The sequence below is a fragment of the Plodia interpunctella genome, chromosome 15, assembly GCF_027563975.2.
Source record: "Plodia interpunctella isolate USDA-ARS_2022_Savannah chromosome 15, ilPloInte3.2, whole genome shotgun sequence".
Taxonomy (NCBI): Eukaryota; Metazoa; Arthropoda; class Insecta; order Lepidoptera; family Pyralidae; genus Plodia; species Plodia interpunctella.
Genome location: NC_071308.1, coordinates 1,807,882 through 1,833,246, shown reverse-complemented (window position 1 = coordinate 1,833,246; position 25,365 = coordinate 1,807,882). Strand labels below are relative to the sequence as shown.

The window sequence follows — 25,365 nt, the reverse complement described above, 5'->3', positions numbered from 1 at the left end:
TCGTTTATCGCACCTCGCGTAGTGCTTGAGATGCGTGAGAGGTTTGGAACTCCAATACCAGAGAGATATGTTTTAGTCTATATTTCTCTCGTCTGGGCGTTTTCTCGTTTTTCCCTGAGTCGTAAAACCTCTCAAATTTGGTGAAAAATAATACATATTGGTGTAAAATCATGTTGATGGTCGCCATCGGGCTGACTAAACATTATGCGCTTGGCTACCTCTAAATATGTATTGGTGGTCATTTTTACGTAACGAGCCAGGTTGGTTATGAATCTCTGTTTCAACTTAGCGTTATTAGCATCGAAGCGCAGCTTGCTGTCGTTGGTTATAGATAATAATATGTCATTCTCGCATATCGTATGTTTCGCTTTCACTAAACTAAGTTAAGAGGTCACTGAACTGAGGATAATGTCTAGGATAATAGCTCAGTACAGGTCTTTCATTATCGAAGATCGTTAGAGTTCTGACGCTTATTAAAACTATGTGTATAAATAATGCTATTGTATACTTAGGTATAGGGTGGTATGCGCCAGTCAATTTTGACGTTAACTTTAACCTGTGCAGAAAAACTCTAAACGTCAGCGGCGCGTAGCAGTGCAATTCACCCATAGAGTTTATATTCAAATAGTAAAAGACTTTGATAGTAATTAAAAGCAAAAAATCTAAATAGATAACGCATTGTCCTCATTGAGACAAAATGAAACAGAATGAGATGCAACGCGAAAATATCAAATGTATTGATGGAATTTAAAGCGCCACAAGTCTACTAGCTGTTGTCCATGGTAGCCTATATTTAACTTAGGGTCATCCACTAAATTTAATCCAAATTTCATCAAAACCGGCCCAGCGGTTTAGCTGTAAAAGCGTGATAGACCGACAGAAAGACAGATTTTCGCAGGACAGCCGTATACGTCCATACATTTGACATTTCAGCGTCGCATCGCATCACATCGCAACTAAATTGCCTGTGAAGCGTACAGAGCACATAAAACCACAACTTCATTGCGTCCCATCGAACGGAGAGGTTAATGGCATTCACATCACATGTCATTACACGACGATGTTCGTACTGCAATTGTTTATTCAATTCCGTGTTCCTAAAGTTTGCAGATACAGTATCAAAACTTTCACCCACTTAAAAGTAAGAATATACGATATTTACATTTTTATCGAACCCAGCCGCATTTCTAAGAAGAGTTGACGTCAGGCAGGCGGCCGGTTATAAAATCATACCTGAATCTATCCCGGGTCAATGCAAAATAACCATCGGCCTCAGTACCATCATCTTTTAATGCGATCCAGTTCAGGACCTAAACTGGTCTTCATCGCAAGTTCGTACCATCAAGTTGATTTTTGGTATGAATGCGATTCATTTAAGGTTTCTAAATTGAATTGCGCTGCATTTGAATGGTTCAGTAAAAGTTGATGGTAGGCCTGCAGTACTCACCCAGCTTGTGCGCGAGCGAGTTGCGCCGGCGCGCGAGCCAGCAGGCGAACGCTGCGATCATCACCACCACCACTCCCACGCAGCCCATCAACACCATCCAGACAGTGGCGGTGTGCCATTCGCCCGCTGCAGGTAAATATAAATGCGTCAACATTAGCATACATGTTGGCGTGTAAAGTTTACATGAGCATAAATCAAGAGTTTATTACTTTTGATTTTGATACATGCTATGCTTTTGATAACACCTCACTTTGGAGTTCTTCTATGTCTATAATTCCAAAGTCAGATGTTTTCATGAAATTAGAACTCGGACTCACTAAATCCATGGGTGTTTTATAGATAAGATTATTTTTTCTAAATTGGAATGAAACACGGTTGAGGTTGAAGATGTATTTTAAAACACGAATTCTAAGACATAAACAGTTTAATATATATATTAAGGTGTGGGCAAAAACTAGTAACGAAAAAATATTAAACCATTTGAGAGACATATTAGTCATCAAGTTTACGAATACTGAAGGATAACAAATGAATCCAGTAAACACGGTCTTCAGAAATCATTAAGTACATTAGTTAGTTAAAAAAAAGTATAAACATAGATTAAGTATATACTTTCAGTAATCTAGATGAGTCATGAGGATAGCAATCAATTTCCAGTACCGTTTTTTTACCAATCAAGTCTTCGTTCATTATATATTTTAAAGAAATATAAAGGAAAATAAACAGATCCAAAAAAGTAAGTATTTAAACAAAATTATATTTTCCTGAAATAGGAAATGCATGTCCTCAGATCGTCCTAAAAATATCGACGTCGTATTAGATACAGAACCTATTGTCCTTTGCTAACATCAATTTACCTTGTTTATGTCATAATATATGTAAGAGTAAACAATATCTGCCCTCCGCTGGGTTAGAGGACCGATTTCCTAGGCACTTCGGGGCACAAAATCCCGAATTCTAAAACAATCAAGTTGTTTATGGAAGGGACTGAAACAAAATGTCTGCCTAGACAATGTTTTACATACGAAAATAAGTTTTACCTATCAGATTTTGGATGCATTAACTTTACTTTTGCTCCAAGGTAAACAAAGAAAGTAATTAACCAGGAGTTTTGAGGGAAATGAAGAATCAATCGAGCGTCTGTGGAATTTGCCGCAGTTCGCTGGGTTCCCTTTATCGATCGAGTCGTGTCTTCTGCCCACACACAGATATAGCGTACAAATGTCAAATGGTAACTAAGAAGTTATCAAGGGAATCACTGTTCATTGAAAAAAAAAACTAAGTGTTACTAATATTATACATGCGAAAGTTTGTGAGACGAAGTTCCAAGACCCAGATCAATCTGAAAAAAACAATTTCCATCTTGATTTGGCCGGAGATCGAACCTGGGACCTCCAGTGTAGAAGATAACCTTCATGATGAGTATAGCTAGGTCGTTATGTTTATTAAATTGTAATTAATGACTACTTTCTCAAAATTCAACAAATTTTCAAAACTAAATATATGTTTCAACTAAATTTTCGAAACTTCCAAACGAAGCTTTATTTAGAGTTGTAAAATATAAATAGCCTTGCCATGAATACTAGAAAAGAATTCACGAAACACGAGGATAGCTCCTTAAGAATTCAGTTTGTAAGATGTCTAAAAACCATCAAGGATCCGAGATAACAGAATAATTCTCATGTTTCCAAACTTGGGAGAAATTTGTTGTAAAGGCGGCTTCCCACAGCCTCATCAAAATTCAAGACAATTTAACAATAAAACTTTGTTTGAATTTATTTCTTATCTAATTTATACATAAAGTGGAGATGTTTATTAGCAAAACAGATAAAACATTTTAATATCCTAATTGTTTTTAAGTTCAGGGTGACATTTTACTAATTTTTAACTGAACATTTTCCCTCGTATCACAAGACACATTTTCTGTGTCCGTATCCATCGAACCTGCGATACAAACGTGGTCCGTTGAGTGTAATTATGCACATATTTATTTTACAGCATATTTTGATGACATTAAGTTATTTTAACACAAAGTACACTTGCCTAAAATGATATATGGCTTCTAAGTCTTTCTTTATAATATTGTACCTTACAATGCCATAAATTGATAATATTGTAAATAAAGTAACATTTTTTGTGGTACTTTTTTTACAATATTTCACGGTTATTGCCGACAAACAAGCTTAATTGGACAGTTACATAAAGTCGATCCCCTAGGAGGCTTTCCTTAACAAACAGGAGTATTTCTGTTTAGCTGAATTTATTTGCGAATGGTTTTTTCCCCATACAACACAAACTGGGACTAAAAACCGAGAGGCAAGCCATCAATCCATTTTTGAACAACATTGTCGGCTTCGTGGATCCTGACAATTCCGCCTTCAATAGAGTATAATGGGCAGAGGTCAGTGACGTGCCGCATACTTTGGACCTCCCCGCAGGGACACAGAGGACTGTCCGAGAAGTTCCATCTGCACAGCAATTCGGCGCATCTTCCTTGCGAAGTTCGGCACCTATTTAGCTGAATGATCCCGCATAATGAGAACATAGTGATTTAGCTGTCGTTACGAAAATAATTTACTGGTAATGCCTACATATATAGTAGTGTCTCTCTCTGTCTTTCTAATCCACTCTCTCATTGATCGTTTGCCTGGTTACTTCATCAGCCGAAAGGCAGCTGCGTTCCGCTTATATACTTTTTCTTCTCCAGTTCGTACAGGATCGCCTCTCTCTCTTATCACCGTGTGATAGTCAAGCTTAGCCTTACATAGTCGTATTAATATGTAGAATTAAAACGATGATTTAGTTAATTGAAGCCAGCTTTCAACATTGAAATTCTTCAGATGTTATTTTCTTTATAAACACGTTATTGTAAGTGAAACAAACAACTTGTTATTATTTAAAAATATGCAATTATTTAGCATGGCTTTTAATTAAAATTTCATATATATTAATTCATTCAATTTCATATATTGTATTCTAAAATATATGATGACTAACTATGACGAAGCCGGCCTGAAAACTTAGTCATTTCAGTCCTAAGTCCACAATCCCAGATGACTCACACGTTCAATCAATCGCAAAACAAGCCATTACTTCTTCTATCAATGTTTGCTTTGAAAACGACCTTTAGAGGTCCAGACGTAATAAATACGTTTCATTTTATAAATAAAAAGAGTAATAAGCACGTGTCTTTCAGTGGTAGTAAACCTCGGCCGCTCTAAGCGCCCTTGGCCTTCGCCCCTCGTCCGCCGTCCTCGCACCTTCGCTCACCCTCCGCCCACAGGACAGGGCGAGCTTCTCGCGTGGTCGACACATCAACACATATTTTGTCTAAGAGCGTGTTCCCATTACTCAGTCGTGCTTCGCTGGCTCCATTGGTTTCTGTTGGGTTTAGCACTGACATGCGTTGATCCGTTGACGGATGTTAACATGTTTTCATATTTTAAAATTTAAAAATCTATAGTAAGATTTAAAAATTTCATTCAATACATTAATGAAAGAAATATTGTGAAATCGCTGAACCACGTATAATTTATTTATTTATTTATACGCTTTAATTTATTTATTTATTAATAGCAAAACTTATTAATTTATTTATTTGTCTAAATTGGGAGTAAAATAACAATCTGTAATTTAATTCGTATGTATAGTTACCATAACATTATCTATGATAGTTACTATAAAATTATGTGTCAATTACTTGCAATGTCAAAGAATTTCTTCGGAAATTAAAACTTCACTTCAGAAATCCAAATTTCACGTCATATACTAAATCAAATAATATTAATCAAAGCTTCAAACTAGTGAACGATTACTGCCGCGAATAAATGCCGAAAGAAAGTTATTTAAACAATATTGTTCCCTACATATTGCGGAAAATAACATATACCCGAGAAAATACCTTATATAGATATCAGCATCAACCTGTGATATATTGGTTCGCCTTGTCCGCGTAACATCTCGTAAACTCGCGCAATAAGATGTCTGGAAAAAGTACCGGGGCCGGCAATAAATTGCGCACAACTCCGACACCACAGACTTATATCAAGATAGACGAAAAGAGCCCTTCAAACTGTACGAAAATCGTAGATAGAGAAAACTACAAATCAACACATTTTGTTGCCATGAGAGCGAAATAAAAACAAAATGTATTTATTCTATAGTATTGATTGTATTTAGTTTTTTGTTTATCCTGACGGTTAGCTGGGATAGAATGCTTTTAGTTCATCCATACTAATATTATAAAGAAAAAAAATCTTTGTATAGAATTGCATACAAAAGTAAGCAAAGACGAACATTTCGACGAACCCGTTTCATGAGAATGACGCAAGCAAGCGTTTCATACTATTACGTGCGTCGTAGCATTGTCGTAGCCGGAGCTGCTACGCCGTAGACCTTGCTACGAAATCGTCATTTATATAAATGAAACAGATTTTAATTGGTTTCATTTTTTAAATTTTACAATATACTTTACTTATGTCTATTTTATTTTCATACTTTTATTTAGTTTCACCTGTCCCGATGTTTGTCAATCTGTAATCAAACTTTGCAATTTGAATTTGACCTACTTCCGCTTGTCCTACCGAGTTGAAATTTTCCAGGTCGCTTCAGTGTCTGATAGTGTATTATAAGCATGACCAGATGGTGAACCCGCATGTACGGCTCTTGACAAGGAAATTCCTCCAAGGTTTTGCTACATGTTTTTTTTTGTGTGAGTAAAACTAATTCTTGCCTTTGTTAAAATCTGAAAAATTGTAACTACAGCGCTGCCGCAGCGGTCGAAACTCTCTGAGAACCACCCCAATACATTGTGTAAGCATGCAATCAGCAACGAAGCTAAACCGGCATAAACCTGTATTTGTGTGGGTGTATGTGTGCCATACACACGCTATATAACGTCCTGTATGTGACGGGATCACACAGTAACTTACGTCAAGATATATCCTCCAGAATACAGATGTGACACGTGACAGGCTTATATCAGAGAAGAGGCAATTTTGCTATAAATAAGATCCTTAAACGGTTTACTCGACGACACATGTCTCTCTCAGTCTCGCGTGTTCCTGGTCACATTCTGTGCATTCATACGGCTGTGACGCCGTGAAGCCTTCTTGGTCAGTTTAACTCGCTATGTACCCGCACACTAGCCCATTATTATCAATTTCTTCTATTCCTTAGCGAAAAATATTTTTTTTTTTTAGATTTAAAGATTATGCCAAACTAGATAAATAATTTAGAAAGTCTTATAGTTTTCCATAATACACCAAAATCCGTTTAGTCAACTGTGACTAATGTAGTCAAATGTCAAATAATGTAAATAATAAAAGTAAAATAATGTAATTTCTAAAATGATTTAGTCAACTATGTGATGCAATAATGTTATATCAAACAAATAATTTTAACAGCAAACTTGTCCCTTTGTGAAATTAAAATTTCAATTCACTCGACATTTTATTTGAGATATTATTTCCTTTTTTACTATAATATAATTTTATTACACTTTTTGTCGATTTCGACTTATGAATGTATCAAGTTTTATCATGGCGTAATATAATCAGCCTTCTGCGAACTTATAATAATCTTCCTCGTATTTTATTAAATCCGATGTTAAATTTCTGTCTGCGACAAAATAAGTAACGATACCCCCCGATTCCCCGCTAAATTGGATAACTTGGTTATCAAGGGCCATAATCAGATTAACGTGGTCAGTTTTATGTCATGGCGTGCCCCAACCAAATGCGATTATATATTCATTACTATGCTTAGAACGAAGAACTTCATTCAGTTTTTATCCAAATAAATTTTATCGCTATGCACTTAACTGCATAGGTAACTGCAAGACCCGAGCCAATCAGAAAAAGATAATTTTCCATCATGACCCGACCGGGGATCGAACCCGGGCCCTTTCGGTTCAGAGGCAAGCACTTTACCACTGCGCCATCGAGGTCGTCTACTGTATTTTGTACTACTTGTAACTGAAATAATACTTAGGTACTTATCCATATCCATACTATGATTAAAGAGAAAAGATTTTGGTTTGTTTTGGTTTGCAATGAATAAACTCAATACTACGCGACCGATCCTAATGAAATTTAGCACAAATATAGAAGAAACGTTCAGGAGTAACATAGACTTTTTGTATATATTTGAAGCCGCGATGGGCAGCTAGTACTTAATAATTCGTTTTATGTATGTAAAGTTTTTAAATATTTGTCTGAATCTTAAGCATACCATCCAGTTATTCCCGTGGGTTGACGAAACTATATACAAATTCTTCTATTGCAAATTATACCTATAATTATCCGACATTTTTTTCTTAGTTTTATCCCTAGCTTCGACGCTTAACACCTGAAGAAGCAATGGTAAAAACTTCTAGATGAGCGAGACATTGTTCTTATTTTTTGAATGAAAAATCACTACCACGTCGAAATTTTTTTACGGTGAAGTCCTAGAAATATATCCATTGTTTTCTCTGAAATTCGAGAAGACGATTTTCGTAATACACACCTAAAACACGAGTCAAATCGCTGGCTGTTTAAATCAATCTTCAATCTTCCCTGGAGATTACATGGAATATTCAAAGCACACACGGGGAATCCAATTCGAATATTCGAGACTTTACAGATATATTGTAAGAAGGGATCTTCCATTTCAAATTCAAATTCAAATCATTTGTTCAGAAATTAGACCTTCACAGGCACTTTTTCACGACAATTTTTATATTAAATAGTTATTTCTCACAAGCTACAAACTACTGGCATTTCGGAACGACCACTGCTGAGAAGAAATGTCAAAAGAAACTCATTTGAACAGTGTTGGTTCCTATCATGCCAGATTTTTTTTCTAATAATATATCAAATTACATAATGTACATCAAAGTACGTAGTCAAAAAGTATATCAAAACTTACACAATTAACTTACACAAAAATATATGAGAAACGAGATGACCAGTTTCCTCTGACAGGACCCGTTCACGAGTTGACGCATGGGTCAGCCAACGCGTAGCTCAACTATAATAGAGGGAACCTCACGACCCGGCCCACGACGCCGCCACCAGAGTGATTTCGATCCTTATTAATTCATTGGTGGATTTTCATATTCTCACTTGAACGAGTAATGTATCAAATGAAAAGACTTTGTCGTGTCCTACCTACTATTATTATAAATGCGAAAGTTTGTGAGGATGTATGTGTGTTTGTATATTTGTTACTCTTTCACGCAAAATCTACTAAATCGATTGTTATGAAATTTGGTACACGGGTAGAATATAACGTGGAATAATAAATACATAAGGTACTTTTTATCCAGAAATTCCGCGCAACAAGTTAGCATATATATTAGAATAATAATAATGTATTCTTTTGACTTAAACTAATTTAAAAGCAACCCAAAAATAAAAACAAACTTAATTCGCTCATATAAGAAAATAATAATGAAAATTTATAGTATAAGTTATACAAAATCATAGCTGATTAAATGGCGCAAATAATAAATCAATCACATCTCATTTCCACCAAGCAGAAAAATATTCAAGTTGAAATAAACCTTTTAGGAAATCGTCTGCTGCCTGCGTTCCGAGGTTGACAAAATATCCATTTTTTGTTTGACCTAGATTTCAAGTATATTGTGCGGTTCCATTTATAAGAATCAAGAAATATCTCATGCCGGCGTGGCATGAAAAGACTAGTCCAGTTTTCCGTTAGCGGTATTACAGCGTTGAAAAGAAAAACACAAAACAATTCAGTTCCGAACTTCTTTGATTTCACAATTTAAATATATAGGTCAAACTAGAGTAAATAAACGTAAAAAATTAACTAACATAATATATAATAACATATTATGTTATTTTTGTCCATAAACGCTTAATAATAATTACTCTGTTTTACTTGTACGGTAGATTGCATAAGCAAACTGCCGTGCGGATATAGCCTAGCTTTTAACGAACGATTATTTTATATTGTCTAATACGACTACTTCATATCCTTTCCTGAATATCATGCGTGGCGATTAAGGGATACATAGCCTTAACAGCGAATAGGCAACAATAATATTCCAAAAGAGTTAAACCAAATCATAGAGCAAAATCTTAAAAATTCAAAGGTTTATTTATTACGCGAGCCCCGGGGTTTGCTTCGAATATAATCGGGGACACGTAAGGTGAGAGAGAGAAAGAAAACTTTGATCATAACTACCATAACATCAAAAAGACATATATATATATATATATATATATTTAGCTTACAAATTCGCCTTTATCTTTGCAAATAGAATATGCTACTCTCGTAAAACAGTACACGTCTCCGTAAGTAAAATTTGGCGTAAAGTACGAGGTGATAATAAAGTTTGCAATGGAAAATGTTGAAGACACGTGCCTAAATATCTTGGCCTATCTTTGGAGGTCATCTCCAGATAGCAGACGCGACTAGGCGGTGCGTGGAATACAAAATGTTATGCGAAATATTGTGGAAATTGCGAGCAATGTCGATATTGTCAATCGGTATTTACGGCTGTAGGACAAGGCGATGGGGACGTTGAGTTTCTTTATATTTTTTATTAAATACTAGCTGTGCCCCGGGTCTTCGCTACCGTGGGAATTTCGGAATAAAAAGTACCCCATGTGTTACTCCAGGTTATATTCTGCATGTGTACCAAATTTCATAACAAACGGTCCAGTAGATTTTGCGTGAAAGAGTAACAAACACACACATATACATCCTCACAAACTTTCACATTTATAATATTAGTAGGGTACTCATGGATAAGTTTTTCTGCATTTATGTAACGGTCGTCACTTGAAACTACGTGATTTGATAAAAATTACATCACATAATGTTTTCAAACTGTTTTTAATGCGCAAGAGATGCTCTTCCCTGCTGCGTCGGACTGAGGCCAACTCCAACAGTATACTTTCGATGATATAGCGTTCTAATCTGAATTTCCACGGTAAAACAAGATGTCTTCATTAAAAATGGAATATTTAATCCTCTTTGTCATTAAAAATAGCGAGCATTAAAACAGTAATCTCATTTGCGCGGTGAGCTCTCTCTAAGCCGGTGGGAAATGGCGGATATCCGGATCCGGCGCGTCGGGTGCGGCATTACTGACGGACAGAATGACGGAGTGTGACAAATTAACTAATAGTTTGCGAATTCTGTTATATTATTATAGTAAATTCACTTTCGCATTATTATGATTAAAAGATTTTTTTAAAACTACGGACTTATCGTCCGTAGTGATATGTGAAGAAAATTTATTTTTTAAACCTTTTGATGACATGTCCATGCGGATGACATGCGGGGCAAAGGCCATCTCGGTCTAAGGCAAAAATCTGGGCATTTCTCATTCAAGAAAAATCAAATATTACAAGGCGATTTATATCAATATATATTTATGGAAACAATAAACAATAATATATAAACTATGTAACCAAAAGTTCAGATTATGAGACATTTCTTTGACTTTTTCAGTAATAATTAATGTAAATGCAATGATTGTGATATTATATGATAATTATGTATGCATGTTGTGCATCCAAATAAACTCTAAAACAATATTACATCCAATGTTAATTAAATTTCAATTAGGTCACGTGAAACTAATTGGTTTTCTTGCTAACACAATACCTACTGTATCGGAAAACCATACTTCTGCCGTGTACACAGATGATTGTGTAATTAGTTTCGTGTACTGTTTGTATGTTTATTTCGACATTTCTTCTCAGCAGTGGTCGTTCCGAAATGCTAATAGTTTGTAGCTTTGGAAATATTGTTTAATTTAGAATATTTTTTTTTTTTTTTGAAGAATATGAATTACTTAATTTTAAAAAAGTGCCAGTGAAGGCATAATTTCTGAATAAACGATTTGATTTTGTTTATTTTATTTTATTTTATTTTATAAACAACAGTACATGAAACCCAATATTTCCTTTATCTATGATGAAACTACACAAATTAATTACTAATTCCTCGGAATCGCTATCGGAAAAATATAAGTGCTTCAAGTGGGCTATGTCTGTACATGTTAAAGATAAATCATTAGGGGTCCAATATGGAACTAATCGAAGCCAAAACCATTTTGTTTTTGAATGTTTCGTCTGTATGTTTGCTGGCGCATCACGCAAAAACTACTGGATGGAATTTAATGTGGTTTTCACAGTCGTGTAACTTAAAATCTAGTATAGGTTTTATAGCGATACGTTGCTTAGAACTAGAAAATAATACCTAAACGCGGGCGATGCCACGTTCAAAAGCCAGTATCCTTATAATTTAAGTATTATAAACATTGATCAAAGTTTTCTTGCATAGATAGTCTTGCTACCTGTGCAATAACTATAATTATAATAATACAATTACTGTTCGTAAAAAAAAACTGTAATTACTCACTTCATTTATAAGCCAAGTGTAAATGTCGCAGCCATTGAATTCAAAAGGCAAGCCCGTCCATCAAACGGCATTCAATTGAATGACTGAAGGACAACTAGACAAGTTGTTGAATGAAACGTTCAACGAACGTGAATGAGTTCGAATCCTTTTCATGTCACATACTTATATGTTACCAATGACTCATATATTGTAGTTTTCATAGATCGTCCGTCATTTGTCTTCGGTGAAGAAAAAGATCGTGAGGAAACCGCTGGTAGACTACTTAGTTTACTAGTGTATAAGCGAATATTTGCCACTAGATGTTGGTATGGAGTCGCAAAAGTCCCTTCAGATGCCTTTAGGCGACTTGGATTAAGTTTGACACACGTTTTAACAATCACACCACGATAGGAAAGATGAAATAAATAATTAGTCGAGATATATAATATATGAAATTAAATACAAGTACATATAAAAAATAAGATTTCGTTTGATCATTGACAGACGAACAATTTAGTTTCGGAAAAAGAGTTCCGTACATATGCACTCATAAGGATTTTAGGAGATGGCATCCTAAAATCCTTATGAGTGCATATAACGTTAGCACGTTCTTTAATATCATATTAATATCTAGCGCTAATCGTTATGAAATAATAAGTATATAACTAGGTACCTAACTATTATTATAAACAATAAATTATGACATATTACGCAATTTGAAAATATTTAGTTTGAAGTTAACATTACAACGTAAATACTTTACAGATATGGTTTAAGTAATAACATTCTACATAACAATAGAACTTAAGAATACCATACAAAAATATAGAAAACAAATAAAATAATATCGACTAAAAGGCAACCTCCCCGTAGCGACATGAATCCATTAATATAACTATGTACCCTTTACATATAAAAAGGTTTTCATATAAAATTATATTGCGCATCAATTCATCCCTTGTCGCATTATAACAACCCTATTTCAAAAACAGCTTTACATCGTAACTTAAAACCCAAATAATTCATCTCGTGAAATTAATATGAATAAATAAGAGTACCTTAAAGAAATATGTGTTGTTTTACTTACAAGAGTCGACGGGCGAGATATCAGGCCCATCGTGCGGTGCCAGCATCTTCATTGTAATAGCTCCCGGCAATACACTGCTCGACACCGACACCTTGACGGTTTTTGATCACAAATTCACCCAAAAAAGCCCTCCAAAATACCCTCTAATTCACAAAAAAACAAGGGTTATCGAGAGCCCAACAGACTGTTGACTGTGTTGCACTATCGATTTTAATCTAGGCATTGGAATCTCGCGCATGCGTACGGAAAGGTTTTGAACGCACGCGCGAAATTAAGGCCGCCATTTTGAAAAGGAAAGACGTCATTTGACAGGTGACAGAATGATTTTGATGTCCCCAGTTTGCGTCACGTCCTATTGATCAGAACAAATTGAATCTCAATTAATTTGTCGTTAAAATTACTTGGGAAGATGGAGACGAACTTGGTCCGAAAATGAATTCAACGAAAAGTATATTGTGTAATGACATGACACAAAATGTAAAAGGAAACTTTGGCAGTTTTAAGACTTTTAACACAAGTTAGTCGTATTTATAGGCTACAGACCTATTATTAGTGTATTCTAAGTAACTGCATATATCCTAAATAGATACTTTAATATTTTCGATATGTTTTCAACATTTGAAAGATTTAAAGAAATACTCATAGATGTTATAAATTAATTTTATTGAAAATCGTAAATAAATTTACATAAAATATTAATAAATATCATTACATCACGTGTACTAACGTATTTGTGTCGCTGTAGAGTGTAGCTGCGCTGGTGTGCGTATTGTACTGTGTGTGGATGTGTGAATGTATGTCTGTCTGTTTGGTTGGTTCGGTGTTTAGTAGCCGGCCAGCTCAGCGAAGGTGGAGTCCATTTCGTCAGCCAAGCTCTTGTACCGATCCTTGTTGATGCCCAGCTCGTCTAAATATAACATATATTTTTATAACATTTGTTTCAGACAGTACATTTTCCACTACGATCGTATCTAGTCTATATTGTATTGTAATTTTTTTACATAACAGAAAAAATGAGATAACATTATCCATGATTTATCCATATTTCATTGATATTTATGGACATTTCTTGACAATTTATTGACTAGAATTTAGCCAAACATTAGTCCTTTTTTGTTCTGGTCAGATCATCTCATCTCATAGGCCCTAAGATGAAGTTACCATACGTGCAATGTGAAAATCAATAACACAAATGACCTAAAGTAAAACATGAAGACATTAAACGGTTAAATCATTTTATTTTAAGTATCAATTTATAGCACAAGCGGTTTGCTTTAGAGAAATATTTTAATAGAAAATATTAGAAAATAGAATACCTTCCAAGCATGGTCCTCGGCGGTAGCAGCAAGCGTAAGACGGGTTAGTGACAACACAGAAAGCAGGGCGTAAAAATGTATATAGCCTTATATATAAAACTTTTCAAAATTTTTGACATTGCTTATACATTAGTGCAAAAACCAGAGCGAAGGAAATGTATTTAAAAAAAAAACAATAAAATTGCATTAACGAAATCTGAATTTGATCCAAAATTGAATACCTAACGAAATTCTATTGAAACACGTCTAAAATACGGAGATACTCTCCGGGACGTCTCCGTCCGTACGTGTTTCGACAACCAAAGCTCTGGTAGACTGGTTTATTATCCGCCAATTTTATAGTTGGACACCTGGGGTTTCTATTTCGTCATGGGCAGACAATAATGTGCTTGGGAAGATTTTTATTCTAGGTTTTGTTTTGTAGTAAGGCTGTTAGTATTTAAAGAATTGTCCGCAACGCTACGTAAGTTAGAACGTCTACACGCGACAATCCTAAACTTTAGGTTTGTTAATAAGAAGGCGATATTTAAACTCGAATCCGTCATTGCTAAATGTTCTTCGGCAATTGGACGGGTGTTTTCGGGGCCGCTAATTGTCGATCTAAAAATGGACTTTAAGGGATTGAATTATGGACGGTTTTGTCTTAAAATAAGTGCTGCTAGGGGGTTAGTATCCCGTCAACTCAGCGAATGTGCCGTCCAGGTCATCGCATATGGCCTTGTATTTTTCTTTCTCGTTGAACAAGCAGTCTGCAAAACGTGGCATTTGATAATAGATAATTCACAGATTTAGCTGTTAAAAGACAAAGTAGAAAAGTTTGCTATACTACCAAAGATTGTTCAAAAAATAACATCGACAAGAAGAATCTTCTTCAATTAAAATGCATTTTACAAAAGTAGATACAAAAAAAATGTCTGACATTGATTACACAAATTATGTTATACCAAATTAAACAATATCAATAAATTCTATTGTACGTCAGCATTGATATTAATAAAAAGTTATATGTATATAAGTTTGTACATGTTGAACGAATTAAAAAGCTGTGCAGGAGAAGTCATAATATTCTCTTTGCAAATCCTTGTTAGAGTTTTTTTGTTTAATCAATTTTGCCACACTTTTTGCCAATTAAAGAATATTTTTTAGCTCTTGATGATATTACTTTTTTAGGCGATTTTAACAAAAAATGTGTTTAACATATTAAAATTTTGTTTAATAATGCTAGACACTGTGCAACAAATTGCAATTGTTTGTAATAATCGTAATAAAACCAACTTTATCGATTCTTTTATGGGCTCTATTCACAGCTATCTAATTTAACTTACTAAATTATATTGGTCCATTTAAAATCACCTAAAAAAAAATAACCAACTTTCCCTTCCTCAATAAATTTGTTATCAAGCGACCTACCTTCGAGCCTGTCGACCTCCTTCTGCAGTTTCTTCACCGTCTTCTCCGCGAACTCGGCGCGGGCTTCGGCCTCCTTCAGTTTGCTGGTGAGGGTCTTCAGCTGCTTCTTGAACTCCTCAACACGCTGGTTCGCCTTCTCCTCTGACACCTCCAGGGATTTTAGGGAGTTACCTACGACCTGACGGGGCAGATTGTTATTAATTTGATGAATTGAACCGTTTTCGTTACTGAAGAATATTATTTACGTCTCTCTTATCTTATAAATAACTAACACCATTGTTAGAACTTTTTTATTATTTTTTGGATGATTATTTAACTGGTACTATTTAACTGGCCATACCAATTGATGGGTAACGAGGATGGGCTATATGAACATTGATCAATTAACACGGGTATCAAATCTTATTATCTTTATAATTATAATATGTTAATTATTAGTAAGAGAAATTAAAAAAAAAACTGACTTTCAATATTCATTTCGCTACAACTTTTGAACGACTGAACCTATTTTTATGAAACATTCGGAACAACACTCGGAATAATCTATGACATAAAAATCCGTTTGGGAGCTACGATGACACAGACAGATACACAGACAGACACGTTAAACTTATAACAACCCTCTTTTTGCGTCGGGTGTTAAAAATTTTTTCTTTCCTCACAGATCGTAATAGTTGATTTTGACCTGGCATAGTTTAACTTGAGATTTAAATGTAAATAAATGGAATAATGAAAATGTTGCTAAGCTTTTAGTCCAGTGTCGTACCTTTAATTCTTCCTCAAGTTCTGAGATCTTGGCGTCTCCAGATTTGACTCGGTCCTCAGCTACCTCCAGCTCGTCTTCAACGAAGGCCAGCTTACGTGATACCTGAGCAACAGACGATAAATTTTAGCAAATTTATTATTCTAAATACCTACTACTCCTATATTGTTAGCTAGTTAGCTGCGCGTAGGGGCTTCACTCTCGTAGGAGTTTCGGGATAAAGTACCCTAGGTACCCGTTAACTAAATGTCACATACTTAGCAGGAAAAAATATCAAGTGATTAAAAATAAAAATTTTTAGCCACTAAGTATATGAATAGTGCCGAACGTATTCCACATACGATTAGCCCTGGAACGAAACAGCAGGACACAAGGATCCAAAATAACATTATTCTGATGACCACATATTTTTTATTTTTTTAAATAATAATAATAAATAATTACTTGAAAAAAATAAATAATTTTAAATAATAAATATATAAATATAAATAAATATATAAGGACAAATCACATAGAATGAGCTAGCCCCAAAGTAAGTTCGAGAATTGTGTTATGGGATACCATCTCAACGATAATATATTTTATAACAAATACATATATAGATAAACACAAGACCCGGGCCAATCAGAAAATGATCATTTTCCATCATGACCCGATCGTTATCGAACCAACGAGGTTGTCAAAAACGTGGCTAGCAGTGTCTGAGGTATCAAATCACATGTACACAGAAGAGCCATGATTCTAACTCTGCTCTTATTTCACAAGCTCAACATCTTATCCGAATTGTTTATTAATGAATTACCTATTATATATATAATTTACTAACACCGTTGTGTATTATTATAATAAATTATATAATAACCAAATGAGTGAATAATAAATGACTGTAACAATTCTGTAACAGCTCAAAATGTTGCTATTATCGTGTTGTGTTTTCAATTCGAGTATACTGTTTTCAATTAATTGTGTAGTGGGAGTTTGATCGTGGAGGCGTTTTATTAGGTTACTGTGTTTCGAATTTCATGAAACTGAAATAACGACGTCGTAATAACATTACGGATCAAAAACAAACAGATATTATATTAATAGAAAAAATACTCCATGTTATAATAGGTACAGCGTTGTTCGTACAAAAACTAGTGAATAAGAATAAAATGTCGAATTGTGGCCATTTTTTGATATTAGTACGCGTCTAAAGAAAATATTTCATTTTTGTAAACCATTTTGGTACAATGACTTACTCCGTGACAAACATTCGTTCTACGTTCACAGTAGCCTTATTTATTTTTATTATACCTAGAACCATTGAGTTGAGAGCCAATAAATTGAGACATTTTATTAAAGTTTCAGAGAATTTTGTTACATTTTTAGGCAAAATCTGATCGGATTTTGATGTAATTGCCTTTGCGCTCGTGAATACCTAGATAAAACTTAAGTTTATTTTATAAATGGCGCTATAAAAAGTTCAATACTATATTCACCTCATCAGACTTGCCGTCGGCGTCCTCAGCCAGTAGACGGGCTTCCTTCAGCTGGTTGGTGAGTTGGTCCATGCGTTCCTCGTCTTGTTGTGCTCTGTTCTCTAATACTTTGCACATACTGGAAATAGGGAAAGACATTTTATTTAAATCTACATAAAAACACTTAGACGCAAAAAATATATAGAACTGTTGAATACGCTCCTCACAATATTAATAACAACTCAGTAATATTTATGTCAACGACAATATTTAGTTTCTAGACCATGCTCATGATATTTTTACGTATTTATTTATTTAGACTTAGTCCGTTATGTCTTTATTTAATAACCGAGACTTCAAATAGGAAAAGGTAAGATCTACAGAATATATTTTCGAGTTTGAAAGGAAGCACTAGTTTTCTGCCAACTTGTTCATAGATAAAAATGATATAATCATAGTAACTTTTAGAATGAATGAATCTCGTATTAAGCGACATCAACCCATCGACTTACTAATTTACTTCAAGTACTACGATTCTCAAAATTACTTCACAACACTAACCGGTTGTTCTCGTCAGCGGACTGTTGCGCTTCGAGCAGTTTCTGCTGGGCTGTGCCGGACCTCTCCTCTGACTTCTCCAGGTCCTCCTCAATCTGCTGCACCTTCCTGTTGAGGGCGGCGACCTCCGCCTCGGTGGTGGCCAGGAGCTTCTCCTTCTCCTCTAGGTCTTTGTTGGCCTGTTCCAGCTTGTTCTTGTTGACTGTGAGGTCCTCTTCCACTTGTGCGAGCTTCTTCTGGAGCTCACGGACTTCCTCGTTGACCTGGGGTAGAAACGCATTGAATAGTTACGTGGGATCACAAAAATGCCAGTAAAAGATAAATATTGCTGTATCGAGGTCCTATTTAGGTCCACAACCATAATGGTCTACGTCGTAGAACATAGTACAAACACAATAGTACACGTAGACCGCAGACTACGAAAATAAGATATTGTTATCTTATAATATCTTAGCGTTTTAGATGTAGACGAAACTCAGTAACAGTTTACTTACAGGTTTTTTGCCACGCGTTGAATGAAGCCAGATCTCTCTCTGACAATAATCTTGTGACAAAAATGTCATTTTTGTACAAAACTTTGTTATACAATATGAACAAAAATAGGTAATCTTGTGATATTCATTAATCAATGCTTATGTTGAATGAAAATCACTTGTTAAGTCTACCGCTACTTTATTCGCTATTGGAAGCGATACTAAACTTTCTTTCTTCATAGATAAATACCTTTTCGGCGCGGAGATTAGCGTCCCTGGCCTGTTGTTCGCAGGTATCTGCCTTGTCCATGGCATTGTCCTTCTCCAGCTTCATCGCCTGCATCTTCTTCTTGATCGCGTCCATGGTGGCGGCTTTGTGTCTACGACGGTCCGGTCAAAAAATACGCCAGTTACTGGCCTGATAGAAAAAATAAAAAATCTTTCAAGTAAATCCAAACGGAATATTTCGAATTGTTATAATTAAAATTAGTTTTAGATTCATACGATCATTAGATATTTAGATTTATCTCATATATTATATTCGCATTACTTAACTAATAAACTACATGCGTAACGTCATTTTCTTGGCATTGCTAGTTTCAAATATTTACTTTATGCAGACTTTGAGTAACGGAGCATTATATTTTAGTAGCCCTAAATATTGCCAGTTGCCTTCCAGTGTAATGTTTAAGTTTAATTTTACGTCAGGCACTCACTGCTGATATAAAACCAAACTTTACGTTATCCATAAAGTTAATTTTAACCGCGAGTTACAGACTACTGAGAACCATCGTATTCACAACGAGGGCTTGGACATAACTCTATATTTAACTTTACATTTAATATATCATAAATCTCTTTCCGCTTAGATATAAATATCGCGTGGTAACAAAAGACATGAAAATGCGTTTGTTTTTGTGTGGTTTTCATTGAAAGGATGCGATGATAATTTTTTTTTATTAAAATATGGATTTTTAAAAAAGTGGTGTAGTAGTACTCAGTAATGGTTTAAAAAAAAAACTACTTTTTGTTTGCCACCACTTCACATATTATCTACTCAATCAATCGTCTTTAAATTTTGCATACGTACAGTTTCGAGTACGGAAAAGGAAATATCGTACTGATAACTGTTCTCATGGGAATTAAATACGAGCGAAGCCGCGGGGAAAACCTAGTGTATTATAATTGTGTATTTGTCTAGAATATAAATCGCGGTTCTTAGTTCAGCTCTCCCCGGGGCTGTGTTGTGTAACTCCAATACTTTATCTCAGTTGGCAGGAGTTCGCGAACTACCCTTTTTATATAACCTAGGACTTTCCGAGCCAGATTACCATATCTATTTTCGGTAAATCTGCAGGTTTTCTTACAGAATTTTCAGTGTGTATTTTTTTGTTAACCCCTATTGTCCCACTGCTGCGCAAAGTTCTCCCATTAAATGTATTTTCTTTCTACCGTTTTTTTTTTTTGAATGTATTTTTTTGTCGTGTTAGATTTATATAATGCTTGATTTCACTCACATTAAGTTTTAGTGGCTATGAACTGTTTTAGAGAAAAGATATATTGTGTGTAGATATATTAAATTCCTTTATTATTTAAGTTTAGTCCTAACAAAGTGGTCTTCAGGATTTATTTTTATTATGTCCCTAAATAATTGATTCCTTGAACTTACGTCTAACAGCTATCTAATATATTCGTATCAAAATTTAACTAGATCTGTATATTTCTGTATATAGTTTCTGGCATTCCGCCAAATGGCAGCACTGGGCTGCATCATAATTGCCTCGAATTATGCCTGAAATAATTATGCCACACCCATGCACAGTGGTCTAGTGGACTTAATCTGTGATGTACGCTGTGATATATGTGTGTGTTGTGTGGGATATCCGCGCCTCACAACGTACGTTAGCCTATAAGGGCCTGTGTTATTGTAACTTGTTGCTCAAAATAAAGAAATAAATAGGCGTTCTCATATTTTCAAATGGGGTTCGCTCTCGTGGAAATTCCAGGCTCTAAAATAGCAGCTTCCCTTCTGAATGTATGGCAAAAAAACACATAACAAATATTCTCCGAAGGATAGTTAATTTCAGAGAATACAATAATATATTTTACTGGTGTCATCTTTTCCATCCAATTAATCCCTTATATTTTTTATCAGACGCAAATGGAGAATAATTTGAGGCAAGGCGCATAGTCAATGTGAACCACTGTAATGTACAGTCAGATTGGTATGCAAACTCATTTGCTTAGACGGAACTATAAACTTGCAATATTTGACAATCTTTAAAATAAGAATTACACAAAAATTTTGCACTTCCATGAATATTTCGCCATCTATGTAACAGCCTGCGAATACTCATGTGAAGAATACTCCAAATTAGATGCGATTTTTCAACGATATATCTAAATAAAGTACAAAAACTCAGCAGCCCATATTTGCTCACAAAAACATATGGTCACAAAAACAACCGCAAACAAAATATCCATTCGCGCCGTGATCGATCCCAAGACCTCCAAATAGCGGACGAGCGTTGTGACCGCTACGCCACAGAGGTACACTAACTTCGGTCAACACTTACTATATTTCTGCCAATTACTTAATGAATATGATGGACATAAGTATTTCAATAAGGAGATAAGCCGTGGGCGTTTGTTTACGAAGCGAACACGGCCGTAACGATAGCTCGAAATAACGCGTTATATTCAATTATGAGGTAACTAGGACGTAATGTTTTAATATTGTCGGCGAACTCTCCCGAGATTCTTTCGGATACGTTTATTCGTGATGATGATAACATTTCAATCAATTTTAAATGAACAGTAGAAATAATAGACAGCCTTATAATATAAAAATAGTGGGTAATTTTGTATTTATGTGTGTGTGAATTTTGTTTTTAATTATATTGGTTGGTACCTAGTGGTTTTATCTACTAACCACTCGGTTGTTCTTCATGTATGAAATGTAACAAAACTATTTTGGGAGAAAGTTGAAACTGATCTTGAGTGATATCTATTCTATATAAACACTTAAGTTAAATATACCTATGTTGTTAGTAAGTTGTTTATGTTTTTTTAATACAATAAAGTACTAAAAGTTTTTGATTAATAGTATTTTTCAGTTTATGTATCACATGTGTCTCTCGATTGATGTCCGCAGTTATTATGTTAATAAAAACGAACAAAATAAACAGTATTTTCAGTAATAAAACAGGTTCTGCGTTTGTAAAACAGAGAAACCTCAAAATACGTGAAGCATAAAAACTAGAATAAAGTGAGAACATTCGCCAGTGATGCGAAAATACCACATGACGTCGGAACTATTCCTAGCACTGGCCGCTTAGCAGAAATAAACGGAACGAACAGCTGTTGTTCGAAAATTAAATGTTCGACAGATTTCACTGGAGACTGTGAAAAAAATGAGAACGAAAGAAAAGTTGTTTCATGCCAGTATTAATGAAAATATTCTTCGAATATTACAAAAATATATATATTTTAGTTGTACATGTCAAGTTCAGTTCAATTTTGTAACTAAAAATTTCATTCAAGCTAATAAGTTTTGCTTGAAGACGATTTATGAAGATTATTCTATACAACTGCGGATCTTTACTACATATAAAGTCTAACAAAATAACTGTTAGTTTCAGAGATTAGTAAGTATAAAAAATACTATATTTTCAATTACTTGAATAAGTTTGCATGTTTAGTTCAAATCAACATAGCTTCATACATCTATGTAGTACAAATTTAGGTAGGCAATTTGTCTTTGTAGCAAAATGGAAACAAAACAAGATAAAAATAGAAATAATAGACAATTAATAACTAATCTTTGAGTAAAATTATTATTAACAGCCATTTAGATCCCACTTCTGGGCAGAGACCTCCGTCTCTCAAATTAAATTTATATCCACGGGCGAAGGTACATTATCGACGAGTTTTATGCATTTCTAATCTGAATAGTTTTTGAGTACTTAGCTTTTATCTGTGGAACGTCACATATAATCTTATAAACTTTTGTAAAACATTGAAGTAATTGTGTATGTTTTTGTAAAAACTTTGACACCAAATTCGAAACGGGTTACACACCCGTAGTGTAATGTAAGTAATTTGATGCTTGTGAATAACGTTTTATTACATTATAAATTCATTCTTATAATTTAAATATTAAAATTGAAATATTTAGGTGTGGAATATATGGAATACAAATAGCTTAGCAGTGAGACTAATAAAAAAATCGGAAACTATAGGTAAGCCAGAGTTTCAAGGACTTTTTAAGCCAAGATCCATCTGTTGCAATCCCTTTTATCTGTTGGCCAACCTCTCCTACTTACAGTAAAAGGTATAACTGTATTGGTGAAGCTCTCATCACGATGAACACTGACCGTGCTTACCAAAACGAAAAATTTACCCTAACATTTGACGAACCTCAGTGGCGCAGTGGTAAAGTGCTTGCCTCTGAACCGAGAGGTCACGGGTTCGATCCCCGGTCGGATCACGATTGAATATTTTTCTGATTCTCCCGGGTCTTAGAAGTTTATTTATATATCTGTATTTGTTGTATAAAATATACAGCATCGTTGAGTTAGTATCCCATAACACAAGTCTCGAACTTACTTTGGGGCTAACTCAGTCTGTGTGATTTGTCCTAATATATTTATTTTTATTTTATTAGGGACGTGGCAGGGCCGTATTTCCGCAAGAATAAAAAGAAATATCAATGTATACATTGTATACGAACACGATCTTTCCTAGCACGGCCCTGATTTGTGAGGGTTGCCTTATCCGATGTTTTTAAGGCACGCAGACTAAAGAAAAGCGCTCAACACGATTTAAAGGAGTATATTAAACTGTACAGTTAAAAGTAGCAATCACCTGAGTTAACTTTAAAAGTAAATTAATTACTATTTCTGTTTTAGTCAGACTATTATATGGCATTAGTGATGTGACGTCACACGTCCCGAATATTTTCCTAACAGTCTTTGAACCATTGCCAAGTGCCAAAATTCCTATTCAACGTCTGAAAAGTGCGCTCCTCCTGACTGATAACTTCAGACTTTAATATCTTGTATGCCCGTTGCTAAAAGGTCCCCGATTTTTTAATACATTTTTAACGTCCTTTTCGATTACAGTGATATCCAAAATTTGTAATGCAAAATAAATATTTTTCTAAATATTTTTTTTTATTGCTAAAAATATGACTGTTACTATTCTTGTGTACCTTTTTTTCTACAATATTTGGATGCGTCTTTCGTTTTTTATTTTCTTTCAATTTACTACACCACTTAAACATTCTATCGAAACCAAGTAATTCAAAAGTTCTTTCTCAAAAAAACGTTAAATCAAGCCTACAAAATGCAATACAAAATTAAATAAGATTTCGTTTCTTATTTCATTTTGTATTGCATTTTGCTCATAAGAATGTTGGTATCCGGTGTCCTAATTACATGATATATGGGGCGAATCTGTGTCTAAATAAAAAGCGAGACGAGTTTCCTCATCTCGCTAAACGAATGCTGAAGTTACAGTCAGCTCGCCGCAATAGGGCAGCGCGCGGAGCGTGGGCGGCGCGAGACCCACCGCTATTTTCAGCGCGGCCGAGATCTGAAACCCGAGTCACTTGCGCGGGAAACGCACACCGAACACTTGTACGCTCTAACTCGTCATTGTCATAACTAATGCCACCACGAAACGCAAAATATAATCCACACACCAAATATAGGCTGCAGCACCACTCCAGAAGCTTGGATACTCCACACTTCACGCCACTAGTCACTTAATCACACACCGTGAGTTGGCGATGTCCTGAAGGTCCTGTTGAGTATCCAAGCTGCTGGGGGCGGGGGCGCGGGGCGGAGCGCCAGGACTCCTGGCCCACAGCTTGGCCCGACACCACTCACCTCACGAGCGAGCTGTTCACACGGCGGAGCGACACGCACTGCGCGGCCGCTTCTCTCGCGGCTCCACCGCGCGCCCGCGCGACTATTTTCGGTGCCAAAAATCCAGGATTCCGATCCGCCATCGCAACCACGCCACACTGTCCAACCGCCACCTATCACGCTCCCACACGCAGCTCTTCCACGCTATACACCTAAGCGATCTCACTGGGATGATAGCAAATCTTTTAAATCGATAGATCGATGCCCCGGTGTCAATGCCGGCGAAATCAGCACGATGTCACGCTGTCTCATTCCCGCGCCGTGATTCATTAACGTTGCAGATTTAAGGAATTCTTTTCGAAGCCCGTCCGGTTAACTACAACCCGATCCTGGCTAAAATTAGCGTTATATTCGGACCATTGAGTAACATTCAGCTGTCAACGACTTCACTCGATAAAATCGCACCATGCGAATAAGCGCAGCTGGACCGGAGATTTTTGAACTTACTTTTTTAGTCGATCGTTTCTCAGCAACTTCACCACTCATGTTTCCGTTGCAACTTCTTTCTGCATGGTAAACGGGCATCCAATCACATTAACCAACACCCTGGAGTCTAAGC

The 25,365-nt window shown here is 35.4% G+C and overlaps 2 protein-coding genes across 5 annotated transcripts in view; both read right to left on the bottom strand.

Annotated features, from left to right (window-relative positions):
* The window catches only part of Syt4 (Synaptotagmin 4), a 31,520-nt gene extending 18,085 nt beyond the window's left edge, over nt 1-13,435 (bottom strand). For all 3 annotated transcript variants that reach the window (XM_053755649.1, XM_053755651.1, XM_053755650.1), the window contains exons 1-2: nt 12,897-13,435; nt 1,448-1,573 (exon numbers count right to left, since the gene is read on the bottom strand). In XM_053755649.1, coding sequence (XP_053611624.1) covers nt 1,448-1,573; nt 12,897-12,948 — 178 coding nt within the window. In that variant the 5' untranslated portion in view covers nt 12,949-13,435. The remainder of the gene's footprint in view (nt 1-1,447; nt 1,574-12,896) is intronic.
* A 105-nt stretch (nt 13,436-13,540) lies between these two features.
* On the bottom strand, nt 13,541-24,916 carry Tm2 (Tropomyosin 2). 2 transcript variants are annotated; one of them, XR_008405340.1, is made up of 8 exons: nt 24,768-24,916; nt 19,127-19,294; nt 18,407-18,666; nt 17,867-17,984; nt 16,389-16,490; nt 15,623-15,800; nt 14,213-14,961; nt 13,541-13,803 (listed from the first exon to the last, which is right to left on the bottom strand). XR_008405340.1 is itself a non-coding variant. In XM_053755652.1 (7 exons), exons 2-7 carry the CDS (start codon nt 19,238-19,240, stop codon nt 13,721-13,723), a joined length of 855 nt encoding a protein of 284 aa, XP_053611627.1. In that variant the 5' UTR covers nt 19,241-19,294; nt 24,768-24,915; the 3' UTR covers nt 13,541-13,720. The 2 variants fall into 2 exon arrangements, 1 of the variants encoding a protein (XP_053611627.1); XM_053755652.1 differs by lacking the exon at nt 14,213-14,961 and having other exon boundaries at nt 24,768-24,915.
* Nucleotides 24,917-25,365: the final 449 nt, after the last annotated feature.